Genomic DNA, 24,549 nt, shown 5'->3' on the forward strand with positions numbered 1-24,549 from the left:
ATTGTTGGACACAACTGAGCAACTGAACTGAACTGAACTGAGTCATGTTTCCAACCAGCATGGCCATCTTGGGCATGACATACTTAGAAGCTAACCTTCAATTTGTTTTCTTTGTTACTTAAGGAAGTTAGTGTCTACCAGTGTGTAAAAAATATATATTTTTTTTAGAAAATCAAAGCATTTTTCTGCTAAAAGAATCAGAAGGTTGTCAAATACATTTGGGAAACCCTGTGATCAAACAGACCAAGACTAAAAGAGCAATGTATACATTAATGGAAAGGTTTTAGTGGTAAGGCTGCAGACAACAGTGGGACATATAAAACTTTCAGTTATATGGCCTGGGGATTTTAAAAAGCCATTAATCGTTCAACATAAAAAGAATGTATATTTACCAAAACAAACAAAAAAACCAATGGTATATATATATATAGAGAGAGAGTTTTGGTCTGCTCAGCATCTACCCCCCTTTCCTCTGGAAAGCAGTCTTCTGCTGCCAGTGCATGTTGTGAAGATGAGTCTGCACTTCCCACTGCTCTACAACAAGGGTCCCAGTTTAATAAAATCAGTCATGCCTGATTCATTGCTGATGTTTCACTGAACCATCCAGAGCAGTTATGAGGGCTTCCATGCACAGTTGGGAATTGCGTATACCATACAAGATGCCCAGCTGTGGGAGTGAGTGTGGGCTAAAAGTCCAGGGTTCACTCAAGCCATTTAGATGGCTTTCATCATTCAGAGGTAAAGACCCTGATGCTGGGAAAGATTAAAGGCTTTTTTTGTTTCCACACAAAAGCATCATCTACTCATCAAGCATAGGGCTATGTCCACTCTCAGGCAGTACCTTTCTCCAAACTGTCTGCCCAATCTGTCTACCTTTTTTTATTCATACATAGGTACAGCATAGGATAGCCTATAAATGCTTATGCAGTAAATTCTAATAAAAGGACCTGAGTGCTCAATGGCACTTGACACACCATTTAGTTCAACCCTCAATACATTAATAGCAGATGAAGAATATGAAGTTCAAGGGAGCTAAATAGCATGCCCAATGCTGTCTACTTAACTAGTAACTGATCTGGAATCAGAACACACATGCACTTGAACTTCAATTCAACAAAAAAAATTTTTTTAACAAGTCTATAAAATTTAAACCACAGTCTCTGTCCTTTTTCCAAACAGAGTGAGCTTTCCTCTATTTACAAAGACTAAATTCAGAGGAGGGTACTCATTTTTATAAGTTGCTTTGGAATCCTGAATTCATCATCATCAAGCCGCATATGTTCTGACATATGACAAAACTGAATGCAGAAATAAGATTCAGATGCTAGGGAGAGTGAATTCACTGTATTTTCTTAATGAAAAATGAATGAGACAATTAAAAGGCTACTACATAGTCTTTCAATCAAGTACAGTTCAATTTTAAAGAATTCTACATTTACAGGGAAGGGGCCAGTTCTCCTGAGTTGCCAAATTCCAACAGCTACTACATTTTAATGCGCTGAGCACATACATTGATCACATACCTTCACAACGGAGGTGATGTTACAGTGGATGAGGCTCTGTAATAAATAATCACAATCATGATTTAGCTGGATCATTTGAGAAATTCTCTTGACAAATATTCAATGATAAAGAACCACAAAGTGGACAAAAATGTGTGCCTAAATTGTTGTATCATTTAGTCTGCAAACTACACTCCAAGTTGATATTCAGCAACAATGCACTAGAACTGGGAAAAATCTGACAACTATACTATGCGTCTCCAAGAACATGATCTTGAATAGAAGTCAATTAAGAGTTTCCTTGAAAATTTAGGGAGGAATATGGACAGTGTTTCTCAAAGGGAGATGGTCAATTTCCAGCTAAAAAAAGGGAGGTTAGTAAATGTGGGTCTAGAAGACATTAACATAAAGATTTGGAGAAGGCAATGGCACCCCACTCCAGTACTCTTGCCTGGAAAATCCCATGGACGGAGGAGCCTGGTAGGCTGCAGTCCATGGGGTCACTAGAGTCAGACACGACTAAACGACTTCACTTACACTGTTCACTTTCAGGCATTGGAGAAGGAAACGGCAACCCACTCCAGTGTTCTTGCCTGGAGAATCCCAGGGACGGAGGAGCCTGGTGGGCTGCCGTCTATGGGGTCACACAGAGTCGGACACGACTGAAGCGACTTAGCAGTAGCAACATAAAGATTATTAAGATGAATGGTTGTATAATATAAGGTAGAGGTTCTGGGCTCCAGAAGCCAGATAAAGAAACTACCAGAATCACCCAAGACACACAAAGAAGGAAAGAGGGACAGACACATAGACAAGTACAAATGTAGACATAAATAAAGAAAAGCAGGAATGGAGTGAGCTTAATGAAAAGACACACAGACTTATGCCAGAAACAGGGAACAGGGAGTTAGACATGTGGCCAGAAGAGGTTTGGTGAGGAGGTTCAGCAGTGTCCAAGCAATCTGACATTATTCGTCCATGCAGTACACTTGGGGCTTACATGGAACCTTTAGGAATACTTGCAAGATTGGGGAATAGAAGCATCATAGCCTGTTCAAAATTGGTATAACCCTTTGATTTCAAAGGGCAAAGCCTGGAGAAGAGTCAAAATACAGTGCCTTCAAAGACTGTTAATGCATAATAAATTTACTCAAGACCAACAATGACAAGTCATGGGTCTGAGTTAAGCTTGTTGAACTTACAACACCCTCAGCCACAAAGTCTGTATTATGGACTTCCCTCACACTGAAAGTTGAGTGAATCTTATGACCTTGAAAGGCAAAGAAAGCCAAAGAGCTGGCTTTCTCCCAATGAATCCAGAGCTATGAATTTGTTAGGCAGCATTACTTCCCTTATAAAGCACAGTATAGAGCCCCCAAAAGACTGGGACAAGTGAATTTTGATGTGTGGAGAAGAGGGAAGATGTTCTTTTCCTAGAGATAGTCTAGAACAGTGATACCCTTCACTATGTATCAAGTACTCAGGTGAGTACTTGAAAGGGACACCTCCAGTCATCCACCTGCATTGCAGAATTTTGACCACACTCCCATCACCCCTTCCCAGCCCTGGTATTACCCAGTTGGGGGCTCAGGACTGGGGGAGAGGAAACATCCACAGAACAGTACAAGCTTACCTGGATGTCATCTGACGTGTTAAGGAAATGGCTTGGGAGAAGGTTTGGAAGCATTCCAACATTGTTGACTGACCAAGAAAGGCAAAACGAAAAGATATCAGAAGAGTCCATGTCAAATGTCTATTGAAAGCCTTAAAAATTGTCATATTCAACCCAGAAATTCTTCTCTTGAGAAGTTTTCCAAGAAAGCATGTACAAAAAGATTATATAAAAGGCTGTTCTCTGCAACATAATTCAATAACAGTGAGGAAACTGGAAGGGAAAAAATTGTGGTCCAATAATATAATGCAGATAAAATGAACCATGGTACAGCCATATGGTGGGATGCAATGCAGTCATTCAAAACTATGACTGCTCAGAGTTTTAAAAACCTGGGAGAACATTTGTAATGTATAATTTTTTTAAATGTTGCAAAACCGTATGTAAGTTTAATCCTCATTTTGAAAATATGCATGTATGTATCTGGAAAGATATGTACCAAGATGCCATCTCAGGCTGCTAAAGATTTTAAGGAACTCATAATTCTTCTATGTGTTCATCTGCTCTTTCTAGTTTTCCTAGAGTACATTTTACAATATTATTAGTAAACATGTAATTATTTTGAAAATCAAATCCTCCTTCTCTCTACAATACATTGTACTGTGTATGCGATCACAAAACAGATCATCTATAAATTATCACAGAAAAAAAACTGGCTCTTATTTCCCAGATGAGAAACTATCTTCAAATAACCATACTGACTCACTACTTCATGAATCAATCACGGCAATGTTTGTTTACTAAACTAATTCCATTAGACCAAAGTTTCCTTCTTCCTGTCAAATGTCAACCTTCAGCAAAAGAAAAATATTTTAATGCTAGGAAATATGGTTGGGAAGATTGAAATTATGTAGGTTTGCTACATTCCAAAACCATATACAAATTAGTTAATCCAGTAATGCCTTTTGTAGAACTGAACTTTAATATTTGGTTTAATGCTACAGCTTACAGTCATGGGTTAAATTTAAGCTACTACTGAATAATCAAGTCTCACTAAGATCATTATTTCACTGACTTATTTCGACAAGCTTTGCATTATTGCAATTTACTTACCTAAAATTCCAATTTCTAAGCCTTTAAGTTTTTCTTTAATATAGTCATAGATGTCATCTTTGGCAAAATCTGCTTGTATTATCTTCACAGTACTTCCTATCGTCAGCTCTGCATGAGAGACAATAGTTATTTTTCAATGAACAGGTGTCTAAATCCCCCTCTTGTCCTTATTCCCCTAATATTCCCTGAGTATTACCTGAACAGAACAGACACTTAAGAACACAAGCCCATCATCTTAATTAGAAACAAGAAATAGCCTCAGATAAATGCTGGAATGCGTTAAAGGATTTGTGAATGATGGTTTCTGTGTGATTCTAAGAGTCACTGCAGTGACAAGTAAAGGCATTATAACAGATTTAATACAATAGTTCTCAAAGCAAGGCCTGCAGACCACAGCATCAGCATCACTGGTAACTTGTTAGAAATAAAATCTCAGGCTCCACCCAGACCTGCTGAACCAGGAAACCCTGGGAGTGGGCCTGGTGATCTGTTTTCACACGCACTGGGGGTGACTGTGGTGCATGCTCAAGTTTCAGACCCGTGGGCTGAAGGCTGTTAGAGCAAAGTGTGAGCCTTGTGCTCAGTGAGTATCCGGTCCTCTTCACGTACACTCAGAAACCCTTCACGTTTGTCCAACACTTTAGCATTTACAAAACATTTACACGCACAGTATATTTTTTTAATATTCTCAAGAATGAAGTAGGCATTGTCTCCACTTTCTGGAGGAGGAAATTAAGGCTCTAAGAAGCTTACTAGCTTGACCAAGGGCACCCACACTCTGCTCCCTCCAAGTTCAATCTTTCCAGTGGTCTATGTGGACTTGCCTTCTGCTGGAGCTTTTTCTTAGATATAAAAACTGCAGGCAGATTTCACTAGCTGCTGCCCACTCAGCTTTGGAGTTAGACCCAATATTTCTGGGGCAAGTGATCTTAAGGCATAGCCTGGGGACAATTCAAAGACACTACTTGTTTTTCAAAAAGACAATAAAAAGTGCACAGTAAGGAAAATACTGAAGAACGTCCTAGTCCTGGTCAAAGTTATTTCAGATATCCAGTCAGAGAACAAAAGCAGAATTCACTGGTTCAAGGGCACTGAGCCTCCTCATTGTGAGTGTTCAGACACATACTCCCCCACGGTCTTCTCTTACTCAAATTTGTCCCAGGGAAATAAGACTGTCCGCAGACAGCCTGCTATGGTCTTCATGAGTCTTCATAGTTAAAGGCTCATTCCTTTGCATTGAGTTTATTAATCACTAAGTTAATAGTTAATTATTCAAATTCAAATGCTCAGAAGGGGATATGATGATCATTATTGACTAAAAACACTTCAGAGTGGATCATCAAAATAAAATATTATAATATAAATCCTACCTCTTAGGGTTGTATAGTGACAACCCTCACACCATACATAGCAGCCCTGAATCAAATCTTTTTTTTTTTAATCTAACGATTAGCAGTGAGCATTGTCTCTCATCCCTCTGCAAGGAGCACAGCACAGACATAGGGAAGGAAGTCCCTGCTTTTCAAGGAAGTAACTGAAGCATTCAGACAGCTGAGGCCTCTGGATGAGGGGATCTGATTCTAGAGACGGACCCTAGACACAAGAAAGGAGTGGACCTATTTGTGGGGTTGAAGCCCAAAGAATCACTGATGAACTAAAGTGAGCTCAAGCCACTTATGTCCTGCACTTAACTTTGTAAACTGGGCTCCCCAAAGGAGGTTTGTACCCCAGGCACCAGAGAGCAAATGTAGGGATGCTGACAGATGCCTCTGCAGGCAGGATGTGAGCAGACCTGGCTAGTGGGCTCCACATCATCTCCCTTATTTCTTGGAGTCACTCACCAATCTCCGCAGCAATGGCCTGTAGTTTTTCCAGTGTCCGGCTGATAAGCACGACATTGAATCCCTGTCTTGCTAACTGAAGGCAGGGATGGGAAAGCCAAAACAGAGATGATAAGCAGACAAGGAAGGCTTGTTATATTAAAGTGAATTGGAGCATCACCCATTTGGTCATAGGGTGATATGCTTGATCTTCCTAAGTTTAAATGTGCACAATGTGACAATGGCTTCTAGGCTAAGTAAAACAGCCACACTGGGCCAGGCTAAACGTGACGTAATACCAGTAGTTTCTTTGTGTATGTTTATTATACACCAGGGCTTCCCTCGTGGTCAGCAGTAAGAATCCACCTACAACGCAGGAGACGCAGGTTCAGTCCCTGAGTTGGGAAGATGCCCTGGAGTAGGACATGGCAACCTACTCGAGTATTCTTGCCTGGAGAATCCCACGGACAGAGGAGCCTGGAGGGCTACAGACCACAGGGTCTCAAAGAGTCGGACAAGACGGAAGCAACTGAGCACACATTACATGCCAGGAACTATTATTCTAAGTGCTTTTCTGTACAGATCCACAATCTGAATGCCCTCTACCTGAAGCATTTATGGTCAGATGTGTGTTGGAATTCAGAATCTGGAGGATTTTATACTATAATTTATGTAACAAGGTCTAGGGCAGCAATCTATAATTTAAAAAAAATTCTGCAGCAACTTTTGAGCTGGCTTCTATTCACAAGGACGTTCTTTTGTGGTTCTCCTCACTCAGGCACAGTCATGGACCTGAGCCCTCTCTTTCTGCTCTCTGGCTCCCAACAGGCTAGAAAATGAAATAGGGAACTGGAGAGTAAATGGATGTTCTCCTGAGATCACAAGGAACTCTCTTCAGAATGGACAGTGCCTCGACTCACAGGGGCAGAGCAACAATGTGCAGAAGCAGCGTATGTTAATATGGCCCAGAGGACACGTGTGCTGGGCGGCCACAGACAGGCCCAGACTCCTCACACGTAAAAATGCTACAGGTGAGAAAACACAGAGTTTTGCCTGAAGAAAAATGGGAAAACCAACGTTCATCTGGAGAGAAACAGACAACATCTGAGTTAGTGACAAAGGACTTACGGAGTCCTATCTCAAGCCCACAGGTGCAAGGCTGCACACGAAGGCCACAGAGGCAGAGCCCAGAACCAAGGTCATTTCCAGAAATGACTGAGCCCCTTTGTAACCGCTGCCAAAAGCCCCCGATCCTTGTTGGCCAGTTCCTGACCCCGTATTAGGCAAAAATGCCCACCCCGCTGCTCACCCTATAGTGCCCTAATAAATCACTTAATGCTACCCTTCCAGCAAGAATTTTCTTTGTCTTGAGGCTCCAAAAATTGGCTACTAACCCATGAAGAGTCATCTTTCCCTGGTCTGTCAGGAAGTCGGCCTGGTGTATTTGCAGCCTCCCTCACTATCTATTCAGAAGTATCTATTCACTCAGAACTATCTATTCAGAAGTATCAATTCATTCAGAACTATCTGTTCAGAAGTATCTATTACTTCTGTGGGCTCTCCCTTGAGCCAATCCACTGATCTAATAGCTTCCTGTGGACTCTCCCCTGGTCTGTTAGGAGGTCAGCCCTCTGTGCTTGCAGCACCTTCATTATCTCTACTCTTTGTTCTTAACAAACTCACTCCTTTCTGAAATACTGTCTGGAAATTCTTTTCCAACCCAAGCCCAGACTATGGAGACATGGCTCAATGAACTGAAATCCTTCTTAATGTTTTTAATTAAACAAAACTGTTACAATTTTAAACCTTGGTAAAATACACACGACATAAAATTTGCCGTCCTAACAACTATATGGAATGTTTCACAAATTTGCCAGTCATCCTTGTACAGGGCCCATGCTAATCTTCTCTGCATCGCTCAGTGTTAGCGTGTGTGCTGCCAAAGCAAACACTATGCCAAATTTTAACAAGTTATACTATTAAAACACTTAAGCTGAATTGAGGACTTTACCATATAGTCTCCAATAGCCAGTATTCAAGCCTGTGGTCTCAGAATCACCTAGGAAGACATCAAACAAACAAACAAACAACACAATTCCCACCAAAACCATCCAGTTAACAATCTCTGAGGGCAGTGGCCAAAGCATGTGCAGCACCCTGCTCATTCCAGGCCCATACCCAGCCATGCTGCCAGGGCCACCCAGCAGGTGCTGAAGAAGCAAGGGGACTGGAGATACAACCAGGCTGCAATCTTCTCCCCTCGACGGGCAGCCCCAGAGTCTGGGCCTGCGCAGCAAGAAGCACCTGCTGCCCCTGCTGCAGCCATCTGCTGCTGGAACCCCCTGGCAGGGCCTTGAGACCCCAGGGCCTGCTCAGCCCTCAGACTGGGCCAGAGCCTGGACAGGCAGGCTGAGTGTGGCCTGCCCTCGAAAGACGCAGTGGGATGTGCCTCTTTCAAAGAACCAAACATATCTAGATCCCCAGACCCAAAGGCATGGAGGAGACTCACTTCATCAAGGACATAAGGCAGTATGACTCCAAGAACCACAGGACTGCGCTGATCTGTGCCAAGCGGTCCCAGTGTGCAGCCTTCTCAGGCCCACCCTACAGAGAAGGCTGCGGGTCAGTGACCTGAGGGTGGGCAGCCAGGAGCAGACGCATCCCTCCAGTGGCTCTTCTGAGACAGTCTTCCAGTTGGGGGCAAATGGAGAGGTTGTGCCTTACGTCAAGTTCCTGTACTCCACCAACACCCTAGTCACAGTCAAGACAGACAGCCCTGGTCCAGCGTCCCCTCACTCTGCCGGCTCAGATCTAGGGGACAACTCGGGGATGCCCTGTAGTACAACCCCAACCTCCTGGATGACTCTTGGGCCCTGTGGCAAGCGCGAGTGCTGTCTTCATGTCCATCTGCTATATCACCACAGTGATAGGGTACGTGAAGCCCCCCAACCTCAAGAAGGACATGAGCAAAACTTTCCCAGAGAAGTCCCTGCACATCGAGCTAACGCTAAGCAAAATTAGAACTTTAAAACCAGAAATGCAGAACCTGTCCAGGAAGTGTGGTTTGGAGCCATGACGGTGTCCATGTCTACCTGTACTTGGAGAAGTTGGTCTTGCAGGGTGAGCTCAACAAGCAGAACTGCAGGCTCTGCACCAAGACCAGCAGCGACCTCCTCAAGTGTGACATGGAGCAGCTCATCAACAAGTTAAAAGAAAGGTTTCAGTTCAACAGATGCAATCTAACTGGGTTTGAGTTCATGGTGCTCGTGGTCTTGGAACTTGTTCTCCACCTTCCCAAGAACCAAGTGTTACCTCATTATGGATGCTTCACTGGAGCTTCCCTGGTAGCTCAGCTGGTAAAGAATCCACCTGCAATGCAGGAGACCCTGGTTCGATTCCTGGATTGGGACGATCCACTGGAGAAAGGATAGGCTACTCACTCCAGTATTCTTGGGCTTCCCTGGTGGCTCAGTTGATAAAAATCTGCCTGCAATGTGGGAGACCTGGGTTCGACCACTGGGTTGGGAAGATCCCCTGGAGAATGGAACAGCTACCCACACCAGTCTCTGGCCTGGAGAATGCCATGGACTGTATACTCCATGAGGTCACAAAGAGTCAGACACTACTGAATGACTTTCACTTTCACTTTCTTTCATGCAGTAGTTCTAGCCCTGCCGGCCTCCATGGCGCTCCTGGCACTTCATGAGTCCGAAGGTGGGCTCCTGCTATCTTTAGTTTGCTGTTGATCCTCCTCTCTAACTTTCTCCATATACATGTTCCCATACGTACATACAGAAATAGAAGTTTGTTTTGTGGGGTTTCTTTTTTTCACACTTTATAAGTGGCATTCTATGTGTATGTGCTAAGTCACTTCAGTCGTGTCTGACTCTTTGCGACCTTATGGACTGTTGCCCACCAGGCTTCTCTGTCCATGGGATTTCCCAGGCAAGAATACTGGAGTGGGTTGCCATGTCCTTCTCCAGGGAATTTCTCCTGTACAACGAAGTTATTCAGTTATACATATATATACGTTCCTTTTTAAATATTATTTTCCATTATGGTTTATCACAGAATATTTTGTTTTTCTCTTTTTGTGACTGGTTTATTTTACTAAGCATGTCATCAAGATTCATCCACATTGTAGAGTATGTCAGAATTTCCTTCCTTTTCAAGGCTCAAAAGTACTGTGTTATATGCCTATATCACATTTTGTTTATTCGCCCATCATCAATGAACCTTTAAGTGCACCTTTTTTGAAAAATTTTCCCACTGTGTTTATATTTTTAATTTTTATTGGGGTATAGTTGATTTACGATGTTGTGTTAGTTTCTGCTGTACAGCAGAGTGAATGAGTTATCCATTCCTTTTTTAGATTCTTTTCCCATATAGGTCATGACAGAGTGTTAAGTAGACTTCCCCGTGCAATATAGCAGGTTCTTATTAGTTCTTGATTTTATATATATTATTGTGTATATGTCAATCCCAATCTCCCCTTGTAACCATAAGTTTGTTTTCTACAACTGTGACACTATTTCTGTTTCGTAAATAAGTTCGTGTGTACCATTTCTTCTAGATTCCGCATATAATCGATATCATACGATATTTGTCTTTCTGTCTGACTTCACTCAGTATGACAATTTCTAGGTTCATCCATGTTGCTGCAAATGGCATTATTTCATTCCGTTTTATAGTTGAGTAATATTCTGTTGCGTATGTCCCCATCAACAGAGGAATGGATAAGGAAGATGTGGTACACATCAGAGAACACTGAATGTAGCTCTCTGTACTATACAGTGGGACCTTCTTGTTTATCCACTCTCTATATAAAAGCTAATATCTGCTAACCCCAACCTCCTAGTGCATCCCTTTCTAATCCTCTCCCCCTTGCCAACGTCCAGCCTGTTGTGTTTCGTAGATAGTTTCATTTATGTCATATTGACTTACTTCACTTGGTATGATAATCTCTAGTTTCATCTATGTTGCTGCAAATGGCATTATCTAGTTCTTTTTCTGGCTGAGTAGTATTCCACTGTGTGTATGCACACATCTTCTTTATCCGTTCATCTGTCAATGGACATTTAGGTTGCTTCCATGCATTGGGTATTGTGAATAGCACTGCTATGAACATAGGCGTACATTTATCTTTTTGAATTACAGGTTTGTCTAGATATAACCAGAACATACCTTTTGCCCATTCTACTCTTTCAGTTTTCATTTTCTTATCAATTTGTAGGAGTTTTATTTTTATATATTCTTGGTATTAATTATTTGCCTAATCTTAAGGATATAAATACATTTTCTTATAACCCTTTGTAGTTTGTTGATTTTTGTTGCTGTTTTTTATTTTGTGAGAATAGTGTGAGGTTGAAATCATCCAGTATTATTTTTTTTCAAAATGGGTGGCTAATTGTCTTGGCAACATTTTTCTATTCATCCATTTTTTTCCTGATTTGAAATACTTAGTTGTATGCCCAGTTCTCATATGTATGTGGGTCTGTCTTTGACCTGTTTGTTCTGTTGCACTGGACTGTTTCTTACTTCCTATGTCAGTGTCACTTCTGACCATCTTATAATAGGCTTTGATATCTGGTGTCTGATATCAAGGAAGTGGGTTGCCATTTCCTTCTCCAATGTATGAAAGTGAAAACTGAAAGTGAAGTCGCTCAGTCGTGCCCGACTCTTAGCGACCCCATGGACTACAGCCCACCAGGCTCCTCCTTCCATGGGATTTTCCAGGCAAGAGTGCTGGAGTGGGGTGCCATTGCCTCCTCCAGAGGAAGTCTCTACTATTTGTTATTTTCTTTCAAAATGTTATTGTGTTTTCTTCTTTGTTTAATTTACCAAGTAAATGATAAAATTGTATTTTTTATGTATTATATTGAAATTAGATGGTGATTGCAGCCATGAAATTAAAAGACGCTTACTCCTTGGAAGGAAAGTTATGACCAACCTAGATAGCATATTCAAAAGCAGAGACATTACTTTGCCAACAAAGGTCCGTCTAGTCAAGGCTATGGTTTTTCCAGTGGTCATGTATGGATGTGAGAGTTGGACTGTGAAGAAAGCTGAGCACCGAAGAATTGATGCTTTTGAACTGTGGTGTTGGAGAAGACTCTTGAGAGTCCCTTGAACTGCAAGGGGATCCAACCAGTTAATCCTAAAGGAGATCAGTCCTGGGTGTTCATCGGAAGGACTGATACTGAAGCTGAAACTCCAATACTTTGGCCACCTCATGCGAAGAGTTGACTCATTTGAAAAGACTCTGATGCTGGGAGGGATTGGGGGCAGGAGGAGAAGGGGACGACAGAGGATGAGATGGCTGGATGCATCACCGACCCGATAGACATGAGTTTGGGTGAACTCTGGGAGTTGGTGATGGACAGGGAGGCCTGGTGTGCTGCAATTCATGGGGTCGCAAAGCTCGGACACAACTGAGTGACGGAACTGAACTGAACTGAAGGAGAACGTTATATCTTTTTAGAAATCAGTTATCTCGTCCATAACATGCTATTTATTCAGATCTTCTGCATTCTTCTAAAACTTTTAGAAGTTTCTTCATAAAAATCTTGGGCATTTCTTGTTAGTTTGCATTAGTTAGGATAACTTAAGCTTCTATAACAAATAACTCCAAAATTTCAGTGGCTTCACACAATGCAGTTTGGTTTTTATCTTATATAACAGATTCTATTACACATAATTCTTTAGGACCCACAACTGAGAAAGGCATTGCCACCTTTAACTTTAGGTTTCCAAGGTTGCCCTGGCTGTTGACATCCAGCCAGTGAGAGGATTGAAAGAGGATGGAGAAGACACAACTCTTCCCTCAACCTCCTTGACCAAGTGACACACATCGTTTCTACTTGATTTCACTGGCCAAATGTCACAAAACTCCAGCTAGATGTAAGGGAGTCTGGGAAATTCCCTGGCTGGATAGCTGCCTCCCAGCTACACCTTTATACAATGGAAGAATACGGAATTGGGGGACACTTAGCTGCTCCAGCCATCAATATCTTATGTGGCATTGTGAATTAAACTATTATGAATAACTAAATTGGGTCAATTTATATAATGGAATACCATACAATACTGAAAATGAATGAACCAAGTTCTACACACACAAGCATGAATGAATTTCAAAAAGCACAGTATTGATCAGAAGCAGAAACAGATTCCAAAAGACATATGAATCAATTTACATTAAGTTCAAATTAAGTAATGCAGCCAAATGTACTGGGAGACACACACATGCTACAGAACTTTTTTAGAGTAAGGGAATTATTAACACAATGTTCATGATAGTGTTACATCTATGGGGGGAGGGAGGGGAAACACAAAGGCATGACATGTGCCTGTATGACAAGCTTCAAGGGAACTGGGGAGGCTGTATTTCTTAAGCTCGGTGATAAGGGATACTGCACTCATTTTAATTTTTATTTTTGTAATCACATTCAGACATTATATGAAGAAGGAAATGGCAACCCACCCACCCCAGTATTCTTGCCTGGAGAATTCCATGGACTGAGGAGCCTGGCAAGCTACAGTCCATGGGGTCACAAAGAGTCAGACACAACTGAGCGACTTTTGCTTATTCATTATATACATTCTTGTCTGGTACACCTCCTTCCACACACACACACATGAACACAGCCACAACATAATTGCACACTATTCAACATACAGTGAATTTAGGATATTCAAAGCCTGAATCAGAAATTATAGGGTTGAAGTCAAGCCACACAGGAACAGAGAAAGGAAGCCAAGAAAATATAAAGATAATTAAAAGCTGCTGCTTTCATTTAAGGCAAGATGAAAGCAAATACGCTTACAGTGCAGCTGGAGTAATTTAGACTAGAATAATTTAGACATTAGGAAGAAGAAATTCCTTGCTGAAACAGCATAAGACACCATCATATATTGCCAGTACATGTAGGATAATATTCAAGAATAGAGAAAAGCAGTTGTTTTTCTTGGGTTGGGCTGAGCCAAGGGATTTTAATTGAAGACGCAACTCTGTGCCATTACCTGTATCTGCCAGGATCACTGTCCTGAGAAGAATTCTAACAGCTTGTCTGACACACTGGAGCTTGTAGCATTTTTATCATCCCAGATGTTGGGGGGTGGCACTAGAACTGCCCAGGTATGAAGAAATTAACCAGACAATCTTTAGTCATATATTTTGCTTCTAGCACTCTGTGCATATTAATAGCCAAGAATGCATGTTTACGTATATTAGAGTGATGAAAAGTAAATCTTATAATGTTTAAATATATATTAAATATATTATATGTATATAAATATTAAAATTTATAGTAGTAGAGGGTCAGTTAAAATTGGTTCAATAGTATAGAGGACAATCTGGCACTCATATCCAGTACTTGAGTGCACACACCCATTGATCCAGCAATCTTTCTGATAGGGATGTATTCTTGGATATATGTAGGTTTATTTTCAAAGATGTGTCTTGAAACATTATTGCAAATACAAAAATAAAAGACAAGCCCATCCCAATAAAAGAAACACAGTACATTGCTGGGATAGGATAACCTGAAATGATTAAAAGGAATGAAGGCCATCTGTTTGCCTTTGCTATGGCAAGATCTCCCTGTTACATTATTACATGAACAAGCAAAGTTTAAACAAGGGTTTATGGTTGTGGGACACAGGATCCCAATTGTGCTCATGTGGAAAAAAGGTAAACATATAGGTGTGATTTCTGCTAAGAGACTGCTAGGGGGCCAGTAAAACTTGCCCCCCTCTTCTTCCCAGGTATGTGACTAGATGACACTCCTGGTCTTTCTTCTGGTTACAGGACTGAGTACTGTCAATGGGCTCCAGGACACAGACATGCTTATGACCCAGCTCCAATCTTGAAGAGTAGCACAGAGGCTTACAGGATAGATGAAGAGGCAAGACAGAAGGAACTAGACAGAGCCACTTGCCACTCAGGAAAGTCTCTGGATTGTTATGCTGAAATTACTCTGTACTATCAACCTCCATATCAACATGTAAGTATGGATATAGCCATGGTTTTCCTTTACCTTTTCTGAAAGGAACCTCAAGATATTGTGAACGCTGGTGACCTGTACAGAGAAGGGCCAGGTAAGGGCAGGAGTGAGGAGAGTCCTTTATTTCTCGTTCTATGCCTTTCTGTGCTGCTTGAGTTTTCTAATTTTATACCAGTATTACTTTATCTTTAATAGGAATTATCTGGGCAAATAGATAACGACCTTTTCTCTCTTTTCTTCCTTACACTTCTTTGAATTAAAAACAAAAACATTCTATGAAGACCTGCAAGACCTTCTAGAACTAACACCCAAAAAAGATGTCCTTTTCATTACAGGGGACTGGAATGCAAAAGTAGGAAGTCAAGAAATACCTGGATTAGCAGGCAAATTTGGCCTTGGAATACAGAATGAAGCAGGGAAAAGGCTAATAGAGTTTTGCCAAGAGAATGCACTGGTCAGAGCAAACACCTTCTTCCAACAACACAAGAGAAGACTCTACACATGGACATCAACAGATTGTCAACACCAAAATCAGATTGATTATATTCTTTGCAGCCAAAGATGGAAACGCTTCATACAGTCAGCAAAAACAAGACCGAGAGATGACTGTGGCACAGATCATGAACTCCTTATTGCCAAATTCAGGCTTAAATTGAAGAAAGTAGGGAAAACCACTAGACCATTCAGGTATGACCTAAATCAATCCCTTATGATTATACAGTAGAAGTGACAAATAGATTGGAGGGATTAGATCTGATAGAAAGAGAGCCTGAAGGACTATGGATGGAGGTTTGTGACACTGTACAGGAGGCAGGGATCGAGACCATCCCCAGGGAAAACAAATGCAAAAAGGCAAAATGGTTGTCTGAGGAGGCCTTACAAATAGCTGTGAGTAGAAGAGAAGCAAAAGGCAAAGGAGAAAAGGAAAGATAAACCCATGTGAATGCAGAGTTCCAAAGAATAGCAAGGAGAGATAAGAAAGCCTTCCTCAATGATCAATGCAAAGAAATAGAGGAAAATGATAGAATGGGAAAGACTAGAGATCTCTTCAAGAAAATTAGAGCTACCAAGGGAACATTTCATGCAAAGATAGGCTCAATAAAGGACAGAAACAGTATGGACCTAAAACAGAAGCAGGAGATATTAAGAAGAGGTGGAAACAATACACAGAAGAACTACACAAAAAAGAAGATCTTCATGACCCAGATAATCACGATGGTGTGATCACCAACCTACAGCCAGACATCCTGGAATGTGAAGTCAAGTGGGCCTTAGGAAGCATCACTATGAACAAAGCTAGTGAAAGAGATGGAATTCCAATTGATCTATTTTAAATCCTAAAAGATGATGCTGTGAAAGTGCTGCACTCAATATGCCAGCAAATTTGGAAAACTGAGCAGTGGCCACAAGATTCTAAAAGGTCAGTTTTCATTCCAATTCCAAAGAAAGGCAATGCCAGAAAATGCTCAAACTACCACATAATTGCCCTCATCTCACATGCTAGTAAAGTAATGCTCAAAATTCTCCAAGCCAGGTTTCAACAGTATATGAACCATGAACTTTCAGATGTTCAAGCTGGATTTAGAAAAGGCAGAGGAACCAGAGATCGAATTGCCAACATCCATTGGAACATCAAAAAAGCAAGAGAGTTCCAGAAAATCATCTACTTCTGTTTATTGACTATGCCAAAAGCCTTTGACTATGTGGATCACCACAACTGTGGAAAATTCTTCAAGAGATGGGAATACCAGAGCACCTGATCTGCCTCTTGAGAAATCTGTATGCAGGTCAGGAAGCAAGAGTGAGAACTGGACATGGAACAACAGACTGGTTCCAAATAGGGAAAGGAGTACATCAAGGCTGTATTTTGTCACCCTGCTTATTTAACTTATATGCAGAGTACATCATGAGAAACGCTGGGCTAGATGAAGAACTAATTGGAATCAAGATTGCCAGGAAAAACATCAGTAACCTCAGATATGCAGATGACACCACCCTTATGGCAGAAAGTGAAGATGAATTAAAGAGCCTCTTGATGAAAGTGAAAGAGGAGACTGAAAAAGTTGGCTTAATGCTCAACATTCAGAAGACTAAGATCATGGCATCTGGTCCTATCACTTCATGGCAAATAGACGGGGAAACAGTGGAAACAGTGACAGACTTTATTTTTCTGGGCTCCAAAATCACTGCAGATGGTGACTGCAGCCATGAAATTAAAAGATGCTTGCTCCTTAGAAAGAAAGTTATGACCAACCTAGGCAGCATATTAAAAAGCAGAAACATAACTTTGCCAACAAAGGTCCATCTAGTCAAGGCTATGGTTTTTCCAGTAGTCATGTACGGATGTGAGAATTGGACTATAAAGAAAGCTGAGCACCAAATAATTGATGCTTTTGAACTGTGGAGTTGGAGAAGACTCTTGAGAGTCCCTTGGACAGCATGGAGATCCAACCAGTCCATCCTAAAGGAAATCAGTCCTGAATATTCATTGAAAGGGCTGATGTTGAAGCTGAAGCTCCAAAACTTTGGCCACCTGATGTGAAGAACTGACTCATTTGAAAAGACCCTGATGTTGAGAAAGATTGAAGGCAGGAGGAGAAATGTACGACAGAGGATGAGATGACTGGATGGCATCACTGACTCAATGGCCATGAATTTGAGTAAACTCCAGTTATTGGCGATAGACAGGGAAGCCTGGCATGCTGCAGTCCATGGGGTTGCAAAGAGTCAGAAACGACTGAACGACTGAACTGAACTGACATAAACATGATCGGCCATCAGGAAAGTGCAACTCTAAAGCACGATGATATGTTACTGCACAGCTCTCAGAATGGCTAAAATAAAGAAAAAAATAACAACACCAAATGCTGCTGAGAATGCTGAGAAAATGGACCACTCACACAGTGCTGTTGAGAATGGTACAATCAATCTGGGAAATAGTTTGGCAATTTCTTAAAAAACTAAACATGCAGCTACCATGCTGTGCTGTCCTTAATCACTCGGTTGTATCCCACTCTTTATGACCCCACAGGCTGTAGCCAGCCAGGCTCCTCTGTCCATGGGGATTCTACCATACCAGCTGGCAATTGCACTCCTGAGTGTTTATTTCAGAAAAAAATAGCCTTATGTTCACACAAAACTTACACATAAATGTTTATAGAAGCTTTATTTGTGTTGCCAAAATACAGAAACAACTTAAATGTCCTTCAATGGATGAATGGTTAAACAGACTGTGTAACCTCCATACCATGGAATTCTACTTAGTACTGAAAAGGAACAGAATATTGGGACACCCTGGATTAATCTGTAGAAAATTATGCTGGGCAGAAAAAAACCAATTCAAAAAGGCTACAAAGCATATGATTCCATTTATATAGCATTCTTTAAAAGACCATGTTATAGAACTGGAGACCAGATAAGCATTTGCCACAGGTTAAGAAGGAAGTAAGAGACACAGAGAACATATTCATGATTGCCAGCGGGGTGGAGAGGTGGGGGAGGAAAGGATTTGGAGTTTGGGATTAGCAGATACAAACTATTTTGTTATCAGCTGGATAAACAACAAGGTCCTATTGTAGCACAGGAAACTATATTCAATATCCTGTTATAAGCCATAATGAAAAGAATATGAAAAAGAATATATATAACTGATCATTTTACTATGCAGCAAAAATTAACACATCATAAATCAATTATACTTAAAGAAAGAAATAATGAAAGAAGGAAGGAAGGAAGGAGAAAGAAAGAGGGGAGGTGGGGGTATTTATAAAACAGCCACACAAGGGCTCCTTATGATGATGGAAATATTCTGTGTCTTGACTGTATTGATGTTGATACCGTGACTTATATGATAACTTTGCAAGATTGGGTAAAGGGTACATGGGATCTCTTTGTATTCTTTCTTACAGCTACTTATGAATCTATAAATATCTCAAAATGCCTGGTGGGCTGCAGTCCATGGGGTCTCGAAGACTCAGACATGACTGAGCGACTTCACTTTCACTTTTCACTTTCATGCATTGGAGAAGGAAATGGCAACCCACTCCAGTGTTCTTGCCTGGAGAATCCCAGGGATGGGGGAGCCTGGTGGGCTACCGTCTATGGGGTCGCACAGAGTCGGACACGACTGAAGTGACTTAGCAGCAAAAGATTAGTTTAAAAAAAAAAGTTAAAGGAGAACTAAATAAATACAGGAAAATTAGGTAACAGTGCATATGCTCCCTAAGCACTGGGCAGAGCTGACTAGAACTCTGAATGACTGGAACCCTGCTGCTGCTACTGCTGCTGCTGCTAAGTCGCTTCAGTCGTGTCCGACTCTGTGCGACCCCATAGACTGCAGCCCACCAGGCTCCCCCGTCCCTGGAATTCTCCAGGCAAGAACACTGGAGTGGGTTGCCATTTCCTTCTCCAATGCATGAAAGTGAAAAGTGAAAGTGAAGTCACTCGGTCGTGTCTGACTCCCAGAGACCCCATGGACTGCAGTCTACCAGGCTCCTCTGTCCGTGGGATTTTCCAGGCAAGAGTACTGGAGTGGGGTGCCATTGCCTTCTCCAGACTGGAACCCTGGGAGGCATTAAATATGCCTATTGACCTAACCTACTTGATTGTTCACAATCACTGGGTTTTCTTGTAGTCTCCAGTGATTAGAGGTAGATTTTGGCTACAGATCTCCCTGTTGCCCAACAACTACCCAGCAGATGATGTGTTGCAAAATGCAAACAAGTCTAAGACCAAATCCTACCAATAACAAATTCTGTCAGTAAGCAGCCATCAAAGCAATTATGAACCTGTTCTCATAGCTTAGTGGAGTCCCAGCCATCTGTCCCTTAGGCACTCTGTGAAGGCTCATCCCAGGTAGATACGATCATGTTCTGGGGGCAGGGTGCAGTCAAACTTCTGGCAGGGTTAGGTGACCGAATCCTCCACTCTCAGGACACGGGGCCAAATCCATTCAAGGTCAAGAACACCACTCTGCCCTGCTCATAGACACCACATCCTTGTTCACAGGAGGGTGAAAGTGCCTGTGCAACACTTCTAGCAAATCCACACATCTTGGAAGATACTTCCTCAGGAAAACTATCGATAACCTTTCTTAGGCTAAGGGGCAAACTCTCTAATGAAAGTCAGGTTAGCTGAAGCACAGATGTTGATGAAGTCTGATTTAGCATCTTTAAAAATTAGCTGAAACCTGGATTTAGCCAAAGTCTTGGCAAAAACAGCACACTCTCTGGGTAACTTGCAGACAGTTTAATAAAAGGCTGATTTACAAAGTGTGAATAGTGTGTGGAAAACCCACGATATTCTGGAGCTATTAACAACAGCAGCTGTGAACCTGAAAGGGTTGGGGGATGAACGGATACCAGAACCAGAGGGTGGAGAGGGCTGCTCAACAGAGCTACGGCCTTCAGCAGAGGGACACAGCCTTCCCTGACCCACAGAAAGAGAGCAGAAAGAAACCCAGCTTAATGTTCCTGACTCCCTTTTACCTGTTGCCAGTGTCTCCCAACCCCCACAAACCCTGCTGAAACCAGAGACCAACTGAGGTGCTTGGTGCAAGTCAGCCTCCTGGGGCACAGAGGAGGGTGAAGAAGAGCAGAGAGTGAATCCTGAGGGGGCAAGTAGAAGAAACTCAACACACACCACCTTGGACATTATCTTCAACTGTTAACGCACAGCAGAAACGTGCACTCACTAATCTTATATACAAATTTACCGTACAACCCAGTGATTCCATTCCTAGGTAATCTACCCAAGAGAAATGGAAATATATGTCCATGCAAAACAGCACATAAGAGTATTCGCAGCAGCATATTATATACCTCCCAAGAGGGAACAACCCACATATTCATCAGTTAATAAATGAATAAACAAACTGTGGTGTATCCATATGATAGAATATTATTCTGCAATAAAAACTGAAGAACCACTGACACGTGCTACAACATGGATGAACCTCAAAAATACTCTGAAGGAAATCAGACCCAAACGACTGCATAGTGTGTGGTGGTATTTGTATGAAATGTTCAGAAAAGATGAGCAGCAGCCTAGGACTAGGGGTAGGAATGGGGGATTAACCATGGCCAGTTGTCAGTGATCTCACTAGGGTCATTAGGATGATGGACATATGCTAAAACTGGATAGTGATGATGGTGAACTCTTTGGCCAATTTACTAAAAGTTATTGTACTGTACATTTAGGTAAATTTTATGGTATGTGAATTATACCTCAAGAAACTGTTTAAACTTACGGACTCACATATATATCATATTATGCATGCTGAAGTATTTTAAAGCAAATTATACTCAGTATAACGCTGATCTTCAGTCATAAAGTATTATTACAAGTCCCACCCCTGGCCTGGAATCTGTATAGTGAGGTTTCACTTTGTAAAAAGACATATATATATATATATATATATATATATATATAAAATTAGGGGTGATATTCTGGGTTCAATCCCTGAGCCAGGAAGAACCCCTGGAGAAGGGAAAGGCTATCGCTCCAGTATTCTTGCCAGGATAATTCCATGGACAGAGGAGACTGGCAGGCTATAGTCCATGGGGTCGAAAAGTCAGACACGACTGAGTGACTAACACCTTCCCTTTTTTTTTTTCATTCTGCATCTGTCGTTTCTTTAAATAGTTGATTTCCTAGTATATTTTTAAATGACATGCAAAGAAATTTACTCACAGGCAGTTTGGCTGGAACATAGCTATGGAAAGGAAATAAGCCACAGAAAATCTCTCAAAGACTTTTGTATCAATTTTGACTGACTTGAGATAGAGAAAGCTTCATTCAGACCAGACTGAACAGAGGAGAGGGTAGGAAGAGGGTCCCTAAGAGAAACACATTTTCAGCTGTGCCCATACCACACTTCCCTCTGAAAAACAACCACCATGGAAAAACTAAACCAAGAAGAGTGAACCCCAAGGTAAACTGGGTGATAATGATGTATCAGTGTATGTTCACTGATTGTAGCAAACTTGCCACTCTGGAGTATATATGGGGACAGGGCGTATATGTGAACTCGCTGCACCTTCTGCAAGATTCTGTGGTCAGTCTAGAACTGCTCAAAAAAGTTGTCTACTTTAAAACTCTCAAAATAAATAGAAAATTAAAAGATAAAAAAATTAAAAGTAAGAACTGTCCAATTTTAAGGCTAGTGATATCGTGAAGTCTTCTCTTTCTCTCCTGGAAAATCCCCCACCTCCCACCCTCCACCAGCCCTCATTTTCAGTCTGGGAATCTAGCAAACCATGGCTAAAAATTAAGCACCTTCGTCTCACAATTCACTTCATCAGCCTCCCGGAAAGGAAACTGTTCATTAAATGGAAAACAATTTGCATTTTCAGCACAAAGGACTCTCTGCCTTGTGGGCTTCCAGCCTCTCCTGAATTGTGCCATTTCTCTTACGAGCCATAGACTTTGTAAAGGTTCCGTGTGAAGTGGTCAGAGTCAGGAGGGGGGCATGGAAAACACTTGATTGTCTGGGCCAGCATTGTTCCCTTTGTCCATTTGAGCAGGGCTCAATGTTATTTCTAGAATGTCCAGGCTGACAGGCTCCATATATGGGTTTTACTGGCCCCTGCTTCAGGGAGTTAAGCCCCTGAAGCACTCACTTTCCCAGAATTCCCCGCTGGGCACTGTACTAAAGAAGAATGGCTGCTGCTGTGATGAATGGGCCGTTTTCCTTCTGCTGTGTGTTAGGGCCTGGTTCAAGGAAGGTGCTTGTCACCGCTAATCTGTAACAGGTGGTGGGAACACCAGGGAAGACAGGGCTTCTTCTGTGAGGCAGTAAACAGAAAAGCTTGAATTCAGGTGCCAAAGGAACAGAAATGGTGTGAAATACAGAGTGAAGCAGAGGCTTCAGAGGTGTGAAGAGCAGGCTCATTCTTGTCCTCCTTCCTCCATGCCATCCCTCTCAACAACTTTTTTCACCTGCTTCCAGTAATGGTTGACATTCCTTTAAAAGGAGACAAAGTCTCTCTTGCTTCTCCAGTTACAAATACAGACTAGGTTAGAATGCTTCCAGAAAGATGGAGTGAAAATACTTTTCCCTATCTCTACTATGAAATGCAACTAAAACAGGCAATGTGGACATAATACATAAAATAAATATAAGAAGACTCCAAAAGAGAGTGAGAAGAGTAGCTATGGGCCTTGAGACCTGAGGAAACCAGCCATGAGTTTCCTGGGTTTTATTTTTGCCTCATATATCCCAGACTTATTGCTGGATAAGCTGGATATTCAGAAACACCAACAGATATGGACATAAAAAGTCCCAACAAGAGTCTGCTGTCTCTAACAAAAAGACTAGAAAATGGGCATGCTAGCAAGGCTGAAAACTTTAGAAAATAACTGCTTTACTGCAGGCAAATAACTCAAATATATATATATATATGCATATAAGCTTCTACTGCCACCCTCGCCTCCAAAGGTTGAGGGGGGAGCTGACACTTCCACCCTGGGAAGGCTGCCCTAACAAGGATTCCAACCCCTGCCATGTTGGCATCAGATAAGTCTGAGCAGGATGCCAGGACTTTCATCCCAGCCATCCTACCCCTCATGTCAGCTGAGACTTGAGCTTCCACTCCTACCTGATGGTGCCAGAGCACCCCCTCAGCTCTCTCCCCTCTTCCTTCCCCTGGAATGATGACAGAGGAAGCCTAGTGGATATTCAGGACTTATACCATCACCGCAGTAACAGTGAGACCACTGCCTCCAAGTACCACTTGTGGAGAGCATTAAGGACGCACTCTCTCCCCCCAAAATCCAGAGTGGCCTTTGAGAAGCCAGAACTCCTACCCATATCCAGCAACTGCCAGTGGAGGCCAAGTGGAAAACCTGGGCTCCTATCTCACCTGATAGAAAAATGTCAGCACCCTCTCCTCCCCCTTCTGAAGCAATGGCCACTCACATCTAAATAGGAAAATTTAAATATGATCCAGAGTCTCACAACTTAAAACCAAAAATATCCAAGATTCAATTAAAAAAAAACTCAACATGCCAAGAACCAAGAAGATCTCAGTTTGAGTAAGATAAAAGCAATCAACAAATACCAACATTGAGATGACATAGATATTAGAATTATCTGGTTAGAATTTTTAAAAAGCTGCCATAAAAACACTGCAGAGAGCAATCACAAGCCTAAGTAAAACAAAAGAAAAATAGAATGTTTCAGCAAATAAAGATAAAAAAAATCAAATGGAAATTTTAGAACTGAAAAGTACAGAAAGTGAAATTAAAAACTCAATCGATGGGCTCAATAGCAGAATGGAGAGACCAAGGAAAGAATCCATGAACTTAAAGATAAAACAATAGGAATTATCCAATCTAAACAGTGGAGAAGGAAATGGCAACCCACTCCAGTATTCTTGCCTGGAGAATCCCATGGACAGAGGAGCCTGGCGGGCTATAGTACATGGGGTCACAAGATTCAGACATGACTGAGCAACTAAACTGCAATCTAAAGAGAGAAAAAATACACTGAAAAAAAT

The 24,549-nt window shown here is 41.7% G+C and overlaps 1 protein-coding gene, 1 non-coding gene and 1 pseudogene across 3 annotated transcripts in view; 1 reads left to right on the forward strand and 2 right to left on the reverse strand.

Moving 5' to 3' along the window:
- The window catches only part of HSD17B3 (hydroxysteroid 17-beta dehydrogenase 3), a 54,007-nt gene that overhangs the window by 21,901 nt on the left and 7,557 nt on the right, over positions 1 to 24,549 (reverse strand). For both annotated transcript variants that reach the window (XM_086417043.1, XM_086417042.1), the window contains exons 3-6: positions 6,069 to 6,144; positions 4,228 to 4,335; positions 3,136 to 3,203; positions 1,524 to 1,559 (exon numbers count right to left, since the gene is read on the reverse strand). In XM_086417043.1, coding sequence (XP_086273169.1) covers positions 1,524 to 1,559; positions 3,136 to 3,203; positions 4,228 to 4,335; positions 6,069 to 6,144 — 288 coding nt within the window. The remainder of the gene's footprint in view (positions 1 to 1,523; positions 1,560 to 3,135; positions 3,204 to 4,227; positions 4,336 to 6,068; positions 6,145 to 24,549) is intronic.
- LOC147367559 (U6 spliceosomal RNA) lies at positions 7,894 to 7,999 on the reverse strand. The gene has a single exon (XR_015132235.1). It is a non-coding gene; the product is annotated as a U6 spliceosomal RNA (small nuclear RNA).
- Positions 8,491 to 23,917, forward strand: LOC147367560 (CDK5 and ABL1 enzyme substrate 2 pseudogene; annotated as a pseudogene).

Source organism: Bos grunniens, chromosome 8, assembly GCF_055505025.1.
Source record: "Bos grunniens cultivar Pamir isolate PY7600 chromosome 8, Bosgru_T2T1.0, whole genome shotgun sequence".
NCBI classification, from domain to species: Eukaryota; Metazoa; Chordata; class Mammalia; order Artiodactyla; family Bovidae; genus Bos; species Bos grunniens.